General features: G+C 34.9%; 1 protein-coding gene across 2 annotated transcripts in view; it reads left to right on the forward strand.

Moving 5' to 3' along the window:
• The window catches only part of OPRK1 (opioid receptor kappa 1), a 29,930-nt gene extending 17,786 nt beyond the window's left edge, over positions 1-12,144 (forward strand). For both annotated transcript variants that reach the window (XM_077876950.1, XM_077876951.1), the window contains one exon: positions 8,368-12,144. In XM_077876950.1, coding sequence (XP_077733076.1) covers positions 8,368-8,900 — 533 coding nt within the window. In that variant the 3' untranslated portion in view covers positions 8,901-12,144. The remainder of the gene's footprint in view (positions 1-8,367) is intronic.
• Positions 12,145-15,351: the final 3,207 nt, after the last annotated feature.

The following is a 15,351-nucleotide window of genomic DNA, read 5'->3' on the forward strand; positions in this document are numbered from 1 at the left end:
AAAGCAGGTGCTAAATAAAATCAGCTTATCTATCATGGTCCAGTTTGTAATGATAGACAATCTTTTCCCTCTTAAACTCTAAAATGAATTTCCAGCTTAGCCATGGAAGGTGTTAAGCTATAATACTGGCTAAATTTTAAGATATGCCAAACTTTATCAGAGAAGCATTTTGAAATATGATTACACACAGAATTTCCTTTCTTCGTGCATTCAACAAATGGAAATAAAGTTGCAAGAAACTCTTCTGACCCTAGGGTGTTGATGCTTAATAGCTGGATTCAAGAGGACAGGCTACATATGCACCATGAGGACTCGAAGAATGGGCTAAATAATAAAAGAGGATGGCAATTTTCCCCAGGGCAAATAAAGAATTGATTGATTTTGATATTTCACATATTTACAGACTTAACCACTACACTCTTCTAATCATTGTCAGAAAATGACATCCTAGAAACAATGAATTCCAATTCAGTTTTTGAAAGAGGATATGAAGATAGATGTAGGGGCACCTGGGTGGCTCAGCAGTTGAGCACCTGCCTTTAGCCCAGGGCATGATCCTGGAGTCCCAGGATCGAGTCCGCATCCGGCTCCCTGCATGGAGCCTGCTTCTCTCTCTGCCTGTGTCTCTCATGAATAAATAAATAAAATCTTAAAAAAGAAAAAGAAGATAGATGTAGGTTTTCCAGGAAGGAGTTCCTGTAGATGAATGTGTGCTAATGCCATGGAAGAAAGGATCCACCAGTGTTGGGAGATTAATTTGTGCAACAAATAGAGGGGAGAGTGGGAGAAAATTAAAGTAGCCTTGTAGGAGGGCTCCTTCTTTCTTTGTTTCTTTTATTTTCTAAAGCAGATTTTGCTTATGTAATGAAAGACTGTCTCTGAGCCATCTAGTCTGCTCATTTTTGAGGGCTGGATGACACTCCCCATCAAGATCACCAAGAGGAGTGTTTTAGATAATCTCCTGAATCAGAGCTGAATGGCAGTGGTAATTTCGAGTGTTGTGTTTGTGGAGAATGCTCAGTGAAGGAAATCAGGCATCAATTGCATTAGAACATATCCACCTGGATGAGAAATTTCAGCTAATGCCTCTGATTTTCTTTCCGGTTTCTTTTTGGTTAAGGGCTCAGATTCTGGAAGCAAACTGCCTGGGATTGAATCTTGATTTCATGATTTATGGACAGGATCCTTTTGGAGACATTACTTAGATTTCTGTGCCTCGATGTCCTCATCTGCAAAATAGCGATAAATAATAGTGCCTACCTCCTAGGAGTTTTCCAGATCTAATTAGTCAGTACATGGAAAGCAAGAAATTCACAGTCTGCTTATTACTACTATTATAATCACTAAGTTACTGTAATGGCTACAATAGGAACAGAATTATTCTTAACAAAAAGAATGCAAACAAAGAAAACTCAAGTTTAGATATTAGAGCAAACTCTATAATTACAACAGCCTTGAGACATTAGAACATGTGCCACAGAAAGCTAGGGCCTTCAAATATTGATACAAAAGAAAAAGACTACTTTGTAGAAAAATCACTTTATTATGGTGGATGTGCAAACTGCTGTGATTATTTAATGTGAACGGCTCAGTGAGTTTTGAGATAAATATATATCTGTGAAACTATCACCTCATCAAGACCACAGACTTCTGTCACCTCCTAAAGTTTCTTCCTGCCCTGTTTATTATTATTTTTCTGGTGTAATAAGAAAATTTAACATAAGATCTACACTCTCAGCAAACTTTGAGTATGCAGTACAGCATGCTTAGCTATAAATCTCTGCTGCATAGTAGATCTATAGAACTTACTTACTTGCAGAGCTGAAATTTGTACCCTTTGACCACTGCCTCCCATCCCTTCCACCCCAAGTTCCTGGAAACCACAATTCTACTCTCTGCTTCTATGAGTTTGATTATTTTAGATTCCATGTATAAGGTAGATCATATAGTATTTGTTTTTATGTGTCTGGCTTATTTAATTTAGCATAATTTTCACCAGGTCTATCCATGTTGCCACAAATGGCAGGATTTCTTTCTTTTTTAAAGCCTGAATAATATTCCATTGTGTGTATGTATATACACACTGTATACCACATTTTCTTTATCCATTCATCCATTGGTGGACATTTGTGGGTTTTTTTTTTTACATATCTTGACTATTGTAAATAATGCTGCAGTGAACATGAGAGTGCAGATATCTTCGAGATATTGATTTCATTTCCTTTGGATATATACTGAGAAATGGAATTGCTGGATTATATGATAGTTCTATTTTTAGCTTTTTGAGGAACTTCCATACTGTTTCCCAGATTGGCTGCATCAATTTGAATTCCCACCAACAGGAGTTCCCTTTTCTCCACATCCTTGCCAACATTTTTTTTTTTTTTTAATAATAGCCACTCTAGCAGGTATGAGGTGATATCTCATTGTGGTTTTTATTGGCACTTCTCCAATGATTAGTGGTGTTGAGCACCTTTTTATAATCCTGTTGGTAGTTTGTATGTCTTCTTTGGAGAAATGTCTATTTCAGTTCTATGTCCATTTTAAATCAGGTTATTTGCTTTTCTGTTATTGAGTTATATGATTTCCTTATATATTTTAGATATTAACCCCTTATCAGATACATGATTTGCATATTTTTTTTCCATTCTGTATGTTGCCTTTTCATTTTTCCTTCTCTGTGCAGGAAGTTTTTTGGTTTGTTTTGGGTTTGTTTTTGTTTGTTGTTTTTGTTTTTAGTTCGAATTAGTTTGACATAATCTCACTCATTTATTTTTGGTTCTATTGCTTGTGCATTTGGTATCATATCCAAAAAAAATTATTGCCAAGGCCAGTATCAAGAAGCTTTTCCCTTACGTTATCTTCTAGAAATTTTATGGTTTTATTTACATTAAGTCTTTAATCCATTTTCAGTTGATTTTTATGTATGGTGTAAGATAAAGGCCTAATTTCATTCTTTTGCATGTGGATACCCCATTTTCCCAGCACCATTTATTGAAGAACTTATTCTTTCCCCAATTTCTATTTGTGGTACCCTTATTGAAGATTTCTTGACTAGCATATGTGTGGGTTTATTTATGGCCTCTGTCTTCCATTCCATTGGAATATGTGTCTGTTTTTTATGCCAGCATCAGACTGTTTTGATTATTATTGCTTTGTAATACAATTTGATATCAGGAAGTGTGATGCTTCCAGCTTTGTTCTTGCTTAAGATTACTTTAACTGCTCAGTCTTTTGTGGTTCCATATGAATTTAAGGTTTCTTTCTTTCTTTCTTTCTTTCTTTCTTTCTTTCTTTCTTTCTTCTTTCTTTCTCTCTTCCTTTCTTCTTTCTTTCTTTTTTTATTTCCTTCCTTTTTTCTTTCTTTCTTTCCTTCTTTTTTTTTATTTTTTTGAGAGAGATAAAATGAGTTCAGGGTGGGGAGGAGCAGAGGGAGAGGAAGAGAGAGAATCTTAAGCAGGCTCCACACTCAGTGTGGACACAGAGCTCAATATCACAATCCTGAGATCATGACCTGAGCCGAAATCAAGAGTTGTACATTTAACTAACTTAGCCACCCAGGAACCCCTGAGAATTATTTTTTTCTATTGCATTGAAAAGTGCCATTGGGTTTTGATAGAGGTTGCACTGAATTTGTACATAGTTTTGTGTAGTATAGACATTTTAACAATGCTATTTTTCCTGATCCATGAACATATGATATCTTTCTATTTATTTGTATCTTCTTAAATTCCTTTTATTTCAATGTTTTACAGTTATCAGTATGCAGATATTTTATATTTATTTAAAGATTTATTTCTAAGTGTTTTATTCTTTTTGTTGATAACATAAATGGTATTGTTTTATTTGTTTTTCAGATAGCTTATTGTTAGTGTATAGAAATGCAGCTGATTTTTGTATATTGATTTTGAATTCTTTTTTTATAAAGATTTTATTTATTCATTCATGATATATATATCATGATACATATATATCATTCATATATATATATATATATATATATATATATATATATATGAGAGAGAGAGAGAGAGAGAGGCAGAGACACAGGCAGAGGGAGAAGCAGGCTCCCATGCTGGGAGCCCGACGTGGGACTCGACCCCGGGACTCCAGAATTTCGTGCTGGGCCAAAGGCAGGCGCTGAACTGCTGAGCCACCCAGGGATCCCCTGATTTTGAATTCTACAACTTTACTGAATTCGTTTTTTCTAATAGTGTCTTAGTGGAGTTTTAGGGTTTGTTATACATAAGATTGTGTTATCTCCAAACAATTTTAAGTCTGATTTGGATGCCTTTTATTTCTTTTCTTGCCTAAGTGCTCTGGCTAAGACTTCCAGTACTATGTTGAATAAAACTGGTGAGAGTGAGTATCTTTGCCTTGTTCCTGATGTTAGAGGAAAAGTTTTCAATCTTTCACTGTTGAGCAGTGTGTTCCTCTGGGCTGTCATATATGGCCTTTATTACACTGAGATACATTCCTTCTATACTGACCATGTTGAGAATTTTAATCCTGAATACATGTTGGATTTTTGTCAAAGGCTTCCTATTGAGGTGATCTTATGATTTTTAATCTTTCATTTTATTAATGTGACATATCACATTGTTTGATTTGTGAGCCATACTTGCATCCCAGGGATAAATCTCACTTGATTATGATATATGATTCTTTTTGTGTACTATTGAATTTGGTTTGCTAGTGTAGTAGGACTTTTGTATGTCTGTTCATCAGAGATATTGTGGTGCCCTTTCTGGTTTTGCTATCAGGGTAATTCTGGCTTGTAAAATGAGTTTGGAAGTGTACCTTCTTCAACTTTTGAAAAAGCTTGCAATAGATTGATATCCTTTTTAAATGCTTGATCAAACTCACCAGTGAAACAATCTGGCACTTGGTTTTTCTTTGTAGTAGTCTTGTTTTTTTTTTTTTTTTCCTTATGTAGTCTCAATCTATCTGTTATTAGTCTATTATATTTTTTAATTTCCTTGTAATTCAGTCTTATAGGTTGTATGTTTCTAGGAATTTATCAATTTCTTCTAGCTTATCCAATTTGTTGGCATGTAATTGTGTATAGTAGTCTTTTATGATCCTTTGTATTTTGTGTTATCAGTTTTAATATCTTTTCTTTCATTTAGTCTTATATCTTTTTTTTCTTAGTCTAAGAGTTTGGATTTACCTTTTCAAAAAACCAAATTCTTTTTTCTACTATTTTTCTGGTCTCTACTTCATTTATTTCTGTTCTGTTCTTTATTATTCCCTTCCTTCTACTAACTTTGGACTTTGTTCTTTTTTTTTTTTTTTTAGTTCCTTAATATGTAAAGTTAGGTTATTTATTTGAGGTTTTTTTTTTTTAATGTAGGTGGTTATCACTATAAACTTCACTAAGAATGGCTTTTGCTACATCCCATAGTTTTGGTATATTGTATTTCTTTTGTCATTCAACTCAAGCATTTATATATATATATATATATATATATATATATATATATATATATATATATAATTGTATATACTTATATACAAGTATGTAAGTATATATATACATATATATATATATACTTAATAATTGTTACATTCTTTTGATGACTTGGCTCTTTTATCATTATATTGTCATTTATGACAGTTTCTAAGTTGAAGCCAGTTTTCTCTGATATAAGTATAGCTACTTCTGTTCTCTTTTGATTTATATTCACATGGAATATATTTTTCTATTCTCACTTTCAACCTATGTGTGTCATTAAAGCTAAAGATGCACTCTTTTTCCTGAAAGAGAACATTTAATAGAAATGGTACATGTTGACTTGAATTTCCTTGATGATTGCCTCAGTACTCTCTTTTCGAGGATATTTCTAACTCTAACACTGAATGCTTTCCAAGGTCTTGTAAAAGTAGCTGTAGTTTATTTTGCCCATTCAGCAAATATTTATTGAGCTCCTACTACATGAAAGACAATTTGTTCAAGAGGAAGCTGATTAAACATCAGCTCTTATATTGCCTTACTTATCTTAGCAGATTGCTCTTCCATAATAACTACTGTAATCAGTATCCATTTTCAAGGGTTTCCATGTGGTGTTCATTTATTCACTTATTCAACAATTTGTACTCCTGAAGCACCTCATGTTCTTATTTAAGGATTTATATTCCTTAAGTATCTTATGTTCTTGCCACCCTATGTAGCAGGGATTATATATTGGATAAAGCAAGCTGGGTATCCACGCTATGGTAGTTTGATTCTGGATGGAGAGAAAAATGTCAGGAAGGGTAAGATATTTTTGCAGAAGAGCTTCTGTCTAGCTTCTGTCATTATATAATGATTTTAAAATAAGGTAAATATAATATATATGGAGAAAATAAGTTGCAAGGGTGAGGACTATTCAAATGGATCAGACTCTGTATGAATGTCTCTGATGTGGCTTTTAAGCTGAGGCCAACCTCGAGAAAGAGACAATGTTGAAATATACAAAAGTTAAGCATGGAAAAGACAAAACAAAACTAGACGTGTTCCCTATCTTCACTAGATTCAATAGACAAATCAAATCTAGATTAGTATGTTTTTTAAATTCAGATTTTTTTAATGTGTACCTGTCAAAAGCTGTTTAATAAATGCTTTTTTATCAATGATAATAATGATGATTTTTTAAAAATGATTTTAACTCTTAGTATTCCCATAAACACTAAAAGCAGAAATTAAAAGAGATGCTTGCTTGTTTCTAATAGTCTTCATGTAATAGTACTTTAAACAATTATTTATTTTTTTTAGAGAATCAAAAAATTGAGTTATTCTGGAAGTTTGTGTTTACTAATGAAAGGTTTGATCTGGTATCTAGTTGATAAAAGATATATTTATAAGATAATCATCTTTATTAATTGGCCAAAATGATTATATTCTTTCTTTTTTACAGTATGCCTAATTGAAATTCTAAGATGATATATTTTGTTTTTACTAAGAGATATTTGACCAAAATCACATTAAAATGTTTAGAAAACACAAATAGAGCTGTTTCACTACTTAAAAAAAAATCTTGTTCTATTTTTGAAGTGGATTTTCCCAATATCAGAAGAAAATATTGTCATTATAAAAATTTTATTCTTATTATTTTTCATGATTACTTTACCTGTAAAGAAGGATCAGGACAAAGAGTTTGCCTGGTCTGTGCTCAATGACTGCTCAGAGGGAAGGGGGAAAATGTGGGCTGGCTGATGCTTGGGGAGAAAGGGAGCCCCCCACAGTGGTGAGCAGGCTCTCAATGAAGTGTCATAAAAGTGCTTATCCTGGGTTTCTGTTCTTTTTGATCTCTGCTCTTTCCAATATGAAGGTCATTACAAAGGGAATACTATCAATCAAAGAGAAGCAGAGCAAATAACACAATTTTCCAAGTCAAGTAATCATATAAAATATTTGTTTTGTCTGTTACATAGTGTTGTTAAAAATGAAAAATCTGTTTCATTTATGAATTTTCTTGATGATGGTGCTAATGAGCATGATTTTCTTCCTCCTTTTTCTCCTTTTCCTTATTCTGTTTTTTTCTTTCCTTTTCTTCCTCTTTCTCCTTCTCCAAAAGTTTACTCATGTCTCAACAACACCCTCTAGTCAATCAATTCCATTAAGTCACAATTCCTGGGTCATATTTAAAGATTTATTTATTTATTTATTTATTTATTTATTTATTTATTTATTTATGATAGAGAGAGAGAGAGGCAGAGACACAGGCAGAGGAAGAAGCAGGCTCCATGCAGGAAGCCCAACATGGGACTCGGTCCTGGATCTTAGGATCACACCCTGGGCTGAAGGCAGTGCTAAACCACTGAGCCACCCATGCTGCCCAAACACACTTTATGTAAATTTTTACTGACCCAAATAGTACTTTCTTGTAAATCACTTGATTTTTTCATACAAGTTGGTTTTTGTTAAATTGAATGGCTAGATTTGAAATATTTAGTCACTTATTACAAATAGATACTAGCTTTTATTGGCAGAGCCATAGGTCTGGGAGAATTGTTAATTAATGGAAATGCAAATAAGGCTTAATGCTATAAATTACCAATTTAGCTCTTCTGAAAGTCATCCATATCAAACTGGTTTCCACAACTACATAATTTATATTGCTAGCTAGCTTTATGTATTCCATAGCATTGTATACATTACCAATAAATGGTGACTTTCTAGCTTCATTGATCTAAGCACAGATAGTCTGGTTAATATATACAGCATCCATTCCTAATTTGGTGGGCTGTTTCAGGTACTGTCATCTTACCATAATTGGACTTTTGTACCCAAACATATTAAAACTCACTTTTAGAATATTTTGCAGCCACAATAATAAGAATAGATTTTCTTTTTGTGCTTCTGTTTGTTTTGTTCACCTTGTTTAGATGTGGATGTCATCGAGTGCTCCTTGCAATTCCCAGATGATGATTACTCCTGGTGGGACCTCTTCATGAAGATCTGTGTCTTCATCTTTGCCTTTGTGATCCCTGTCCTCATCATCATCATCTGTTACACCCTGATGATCCTACGTTTGAAGAGCGTCCGACTCCTTTCTGGCTCCCGAGAGAAAGATCGCAACCTTCGTCGGATCACCAGGCTGGTCCTTGTGGTGGTGGCAGTCTTTATCATCTGTTGGACACCCATTCACATTTTCATCCTTGTGGAAGCTCTGGGGAATGCCTCTCACAGCACAGCTGCCCTCTCCAGCTATTACTTCTGCATTGCCTTGGGTTACACCAACAGCAGTCTGAACCCCATTCTCTATGCCTTTCTTGATGAAAACTTCAAGCGGTGTTTCAGGGACTTCTGCTTTCCAATTAAGATGAGGATGGAGCGACAGAGCACTAGTAGAGTCAGAAATACAGTTCAGGATCCTGCTTACATGAGGGATGTTGATGGGCTAAATAAACCAGTATGACTAGTCGTGGAGATGTCTTCTTACAGTTCTTCAGGAAGAGAAGAGTTTAATGATCTCGGGTTAACTCAGATTAGTACTGAAGTCTAACATGGAAAGATAGAATTTTTAACTAACTTTTAGAAATCTCATGGTCTGAAGTCATAAGATGCAGACTGGGTCTGCCACCCAGGTCAGTGGAAGCATCAAGGTTGTAGGGATGGAGTACAAAAGAATCGAGTAAGCAAATACAGCCCCTTTCTAAGGCAGGGAAGAAAGGCGGACTCTCAGTTCCTTTGATGAACAAAGAAACAAGCCTTTTTCTTCTGGTCACCTAGATTTAGTTCAGGACCCATCTGCTGTGGCTTTCCCATGCAATGTGGTTCCAAAAGCTCTGTTTAGAAAAAAGGACAAGAAAAAAAATATTGGTTTTAGAGCTTAGTGGGCATCTCATCCAGATGCTTTACATTGATAACAACACCCTGAATAAAAACAAACACCATTTCCAGGGCACATGTCCAGCTCACTTTATGCTATGTGAACACACATGTAGTGTGGCTGTGTGGTGACAATTCTGGTTTAGATATGGCTTGGACCTACACCTTAGGTGTCTGATGTTCATGTATAATAGGAAATTATCTTGATATTTATGAAGTTATTTAAACTGCAAAGGGTGGTTTCCAACATAGCTTAATTTCTTAAAAGGCACAGTTTGTTTTGCAGCATGCTATTCAGATACATAATTTCATAATAACGCATGTCCTTATGTCAAGAAATATAAAGTGATTCAAATATCATTGAAAGTATCTATAGTTTCATCTGTAAATAATAGTATACATGCAAATAAAGACTGGGCTTGCCTCTCATATGGGCACTTTCCCGAGGACACACTAACAATATCCCCTGAGTTACTGACAGTTGATGTGGAAACATTTTGTGGCAACTGAGCTTCTCTCTGGGAATCAGCCAGGCGTTGTCTCTTTCAGACACTAAGCACCAGTTAGTCCTTCAGTGGTGCTCCTAACTCATGTGTTAATCAATCATGAAATATTTCACTCATTCCCAGGTTGTTAACTTGGCAGAATCTAATTTATATGCAGCATCTCTTCATGAATATATAGCTGTTACCAAATTCTCTCTATCCTTGGATGGAGGGCATTTGACTCATGTTGATCTTGGGCTAGGATTTTGTCACTTTTGGCAGAAAGTAGAAATGTTCCTAATCGTGGGCTGAACAAGGACATTATGTCACCCGTGGTGCTTGGACATACCTTGCACTGTATTCTGAAGAGCATTCCAGTTGAGGATAATGCCATGAGCAGCATATTTAGGATAATTTGTCTAAAACTTCCAGATGATATATTAATTTCCTCATCTTTCTCCTGAAACTTATGATTTCAGAGGTAATGGCTTTTTTCCTGTAATTTACCTGGGCAGAAAAAAGAGATAATTTAGAAATAACACCAGTCTCTTCTCTTCTTTAAGCCTATATGTTCTCAGGGCAGCACCCTTTGGAATTTAATGGGAAAATCAAATGTATAGACCTACCTACTCATAGACATCATTACACCTATAATTTATGTTCGCTGTGTACTTTCTATCTTGTGTGTTCTTTCTCTTCTTTTGGAAACAAACCTTGCATTGAAGGCTTCATATGCGGCTTAAGAATTTTACTATGATGATGTTTGTCTACATTCCAGATTTTCATGGCACCTAACAGATGACTTAAGGCAGAAAGGCAGGGTTCTTCTGAATGAACCCAAAGTGCTCTTTTGAGCATTTCTTAAATTCCACTGATTTTCTTTGGTGTTCTTGTATTCTTATAACTAATGTAGATAGGAATGGCTTTAAATATTGGTTGGCATTCACCTCATGGTTATAAATCTTGGCTATCACACAGAAGGGATATTTATACAGAGAGTAATTTCAGTTACAAGCCATACTGATGTGAGAAATATAAAAATCTCTTTATTGAACAGTAAGACCCAAAGGATTTTTTTGAAGGATTCTTATGCAGTGCAAAAATATACAATTGTGAAATGGAATTATAGTAATTATAGTAATGGATTCTCTTTCAGTTAGCACCCCATGTACCCTTATGGCATTTGTTGCCATTATTGGAGTCTGAACTTTAGCCAGATTATCCTGCATGTCTTTGTATCTAAGTTTGCAGCCCAAGGAGAGAGAGAAGTAGCTCTGAGTGCTCATGAGAGATGTTCTAAGTTTCTCTATTATTGTGAACACCAATTTCTTCAAACTGGAAGGGGAGAGAGGGTGGCTTTGTAATTTCAGGGCACTGCTTTAAGGAATGAAAAAGTGAATGATATATGTTAGAGAAAATACCACTTACACAAAGTATTCATTTGTCAAAAGTGTGTATGTTTGCACACATGCACATGCACGTGTAAGTGAGTGTATGTGGCTATGTGTGCATAAAATGTATGTGTGCTTGTGTGATCATGTAGGCATTCATATGTGAAATTGTGAGCGAATGTTTTTCTGTATATGCATTATGTATGTGCATGCATGTATGTGTGTGAATATATGTGTGAGATTGTGTATGTATATGTGAATACACATGTTTGAACATGTGAGTATGCATGAGTATTTGTGTGTGATCATGTATGCATGTATGCATGAGTATGACTATATGTGTGTGCATGTGTGTGATTATGTGTGCATATGCATGCATGTGTGTGTGAGATTATGTTTGTCTGTGTCCCATGTCTTGATATTCCTGCTGTCTCATCACAGCAAGGAGGGCACACTGTTTGCTGTGTCTTTTTGAGACCAGAACTGTGTGTATCTAACCTCAAGATCAACTCGACATAAATTCCATATTCCCACCCTGATGACTTCTGGAAGCTAAGATCTAGTGAGGGATAGTAAAAAGATACAGAGAAAGGTAGCAGCCATACAGGAGGCAGCAATGAGGATGAAAACCCATAATTCTAACTCGGGGGAGACTGGCATTAATGTCTCAGAAATACTGTTAAAAGTCTAAGAGCGTCCCCTATGCAAAGAGGTTAAGTCAAAACTCAAAGCATAATGCTAAAAAAGAAACACAGTTTGGGAAGGTAGTTTTGAAAAAAACATCAAGGAATATTCATATAAATCTTAAGAAAGTGGTTCTATTCTATGATGCAAATACAAGTTACTAAATATATAGAGCCATTATTGGACAATTTATAGATGTTTCATCTAGTATAATGAGATGAATAACTGGAATAAAAGGAATACGTTGGCTGGATCTAAATTAGACCTTCTTTTTTTTTTTTTTTTTTTTTTTTTTTTTTATTGGTGTTCAATTTACTAACATACAGAATAACACCCAGTGCCCGTCACCCATTCACTCCCACCCCCCGCCCTCCTCCCCTTCTACCACCCCTAGTTCGTTTCCCAGAGTTAGCAGTCTTTATGTTCTGTCTCCCTTTCTGATATTTCCCACACATTTCTTCTCCCTTCCCTTATTTTCCCTTTCACTATTATTTATATTCCCCAAATGAATGAGAACATATAATGTTTGTCCTTCTCCGACTGACTTACTTCACTCAGCATAATACCCTCCAGTTCCATCCACGTTGAAGCAAATGGTGGGTATTTGTCATTTCTAATAGCTGAGTAATATTCCATTGTATACATAAACCACATCTTCTTTATCCATTCATCTTTCGTTGGACACCGAGGCTCCTTCCACAGTTTGGCTATCGTGGCCATTTGGGAAAAATTAACAAGGCAGGAAACAACAAATGTTGGAGAGGATGTGGAGAAAAGGGAACCCTCTTACACTGTTGGTGGGAATGTGAACTGGTGCAGCCACTGTAAATTAGACCTTCTTAAAAAGAAAACTCTGATAAGGCTGTAAGTCCATCCAATGAGATTTGTTTTCTAAACAAGAGCTGTTTGGAAGAATCAGTATAAATATGAAAATCCCATTCCCAAAGGGCATAAACCTGTTTGCTCTTAGGCAGTTTTCTTCTCTGAAACAAAAGTATACTCATATATTCTTTATTGTGTATTATTTTTATCTTGAACTTTTGGAAGATGACAACTATGCATTGTATATAAGATTGTGTATCTTGCAGTAAAATAAAAATTGCACCTGCTCCAAACACAGTGTTGATTACTGTGGTAGATCATTTATTCTTTAATGGCTTTGATGATGCTGCACTTCAGCAAGAACAATGTTAACTGTTTTTAATTTTGAGTTTCTCAAAATTAAAAACAGTCTCTTTGATTTTCATCCATGAAAATGTCGTGGATAATTAATGGAATGGAACAAAACATGTAAGAATCTAAACCATGATCTTAAATTCCAAAACCTACCAATCACTAAGGAAAATTCACATCTTTCCACAGTTATGCTGTCAAGATCCATAATCAATGTTACACATGGCCTTCCCTATGGAAAACCACTTTTTTATAATAACTAATATTCAAAATTCAAAATGAAACTGTCCCATCAATCAAAACATAAAGAAATAAAACTCTTCTTCCCCTCTTCTAATACAGTGTAACTGCATTACCACCATTATCTGTTTCTAAACCTAGTGGTTATGGGTACACATAGCCAAAGGGTAATTTAAAAACCAGAATCTTGACAAAAGAAAGACTTTTTTTTAAGTAGAAAAAAACTTAGGAAGGGAAGTCAAAGAGGGATTCCTCTTGCTAATTGGGGAGAACACGGTAGCAGGTCCTACTTTCATTTAAAACAGCAAGTTTCTTGTTGCATACTTATCTTTGATTGATAACTAAATTTCATTTGGGATTGGATTTCAAGTATATTGCAAGTTGGACTGGAGAGAAAACTCAACATGCAGCAAATTTTAGGCATTAAGATATCTTCTCCTCTGTAATTTGCTGCATTGTACATTCCTACAGATAGTCTCCAGGTTTGTGGAAACTAGTGATAAAAATAAAAAAGAAATATCATAATTAATTTTTCAAAAGTTGTTACTTGAGAGGATGTTCATTCATATTTATGTCAGGAACTATGCCAGATTCTGCATAGGTAAACAAAACAGATACACTTTTGATATTACGGTCTAAGAAAAACAAGCAATTAAGGAAATAGTTACAATGTGCTGCAATGGGGGCACAACCTAGTGAATGTAATCTATCCTAAAAGGCCTAGGACATACTTTTAAAAATTCTTTATCTATATCTATGCATTGCCAGTGAAACTACTAGAAAAGTTAGAGTTACAGTATTCTTATAATATGAAGATAGTTAAAATGGCAGCTACTAGTAAAAAATATAAGTGACTTTGTGGGTTTTAAATAGTCAAGGAAGGCTATATGTTGAAAACCAAATAGTTTACGAACAATATAGTCTTGGAATTATATCAGAAGATGAGACATTGATAATTATGGGCTGTGCTACAAAGGCGGATGTAAAACACAGATCAAACTACAGGGTATATTGTAGTTACTTCCAATAATTTTTAATGGAACTAGGGAGGGAAGAGTTAAAATAGATGGTCTGCAACCAATTCATCCCCCTTGTGGAGGTGCCTTCTTTACAAGTGGGGCAGGAACAAAGACAGGTGACTGCCAAATAACCTCAAAAGGACCTCCAATAAATAATGATTTTTGCTTGGTGGAAGAGGCCTCATCCATAAAATGTCCATAGCAGGATGTCCTTGGCTAGAAGATTACTTGTAATAAATCAGTAATCTATAGGTTTATGTTTTTGAAAGACATAAAGTGGATGTGTTTCATAATGTAAACACTCTCCTTGCTGTTTGAGGTGGCCTACAATTTCTTCAGAAACCTCAACTGTTATTTAGGGGAAAAGACTCCATGTCGGATGTGGGAAAGGACTTGGGACCACCCATAAAGTCTTGGATAACTCTCTACTTCATCAAAGCTATAGATTTTCTGCATCCTTGAAATTACAAATAAAACTTGATATTTCTATGACATAATTTACCTCAACCAGAAGGTCACACTAAAATATATATTGTTCAAGCCTGAGAGTTATTTACTAAAGAAAATATCAGTTACATTTTGATTTAAAAATAACAGTGCTGCTATGACTAGTGCTAAACCTCATTTTTATTGTTATACTGAGTGTTTTCTATGTCCTGAATTTATACTCTCAATGAGTCTATGAGTTAGTTGAAGTGGAAAAATCAAGTAAATTTGCCAGTGTGACATAGTAAGTGGCAGAGATTATTATATGGAAAATGATGAGATTTGTCAGAGTCAGCATTTTGGGGTGTTGGTAAGCTGCAACAAAAGAGATCCAGAGGATAAACACTAGCATAGACTTGAGAATTAGATGGCCTGGACTAAATCTCAGCTGCGGTTGAGATTTGTGTGGTCTTGGGTGGGATATCATTTTTTTTCTGTATGACAGTATCCTTTATGAAACATTGACAAAAAGAATATCTACCACATAGAATTATGGGCTCCTGTAACTAAAGTCAGTACTCAAAAAGTGTTATTAATATAATTACTATTATCCTCAACCA

The sequence above is a fragment of the Canis aureus genome, chromosome 28 (genome assembly GCF_053574225.1).
Source record: "Canis aureus isolate CA01 chromosome 28, VMU_Caureus_v.1.0, whole genome shotgun sequence".
In the NCBI taxonomy this organism is placed as follows: domain Eukaryota; kingdom Metazoa; phylum Chordata; class Mammalia; order Carnivora; family Canidae; genus Canis; species Canis aureus.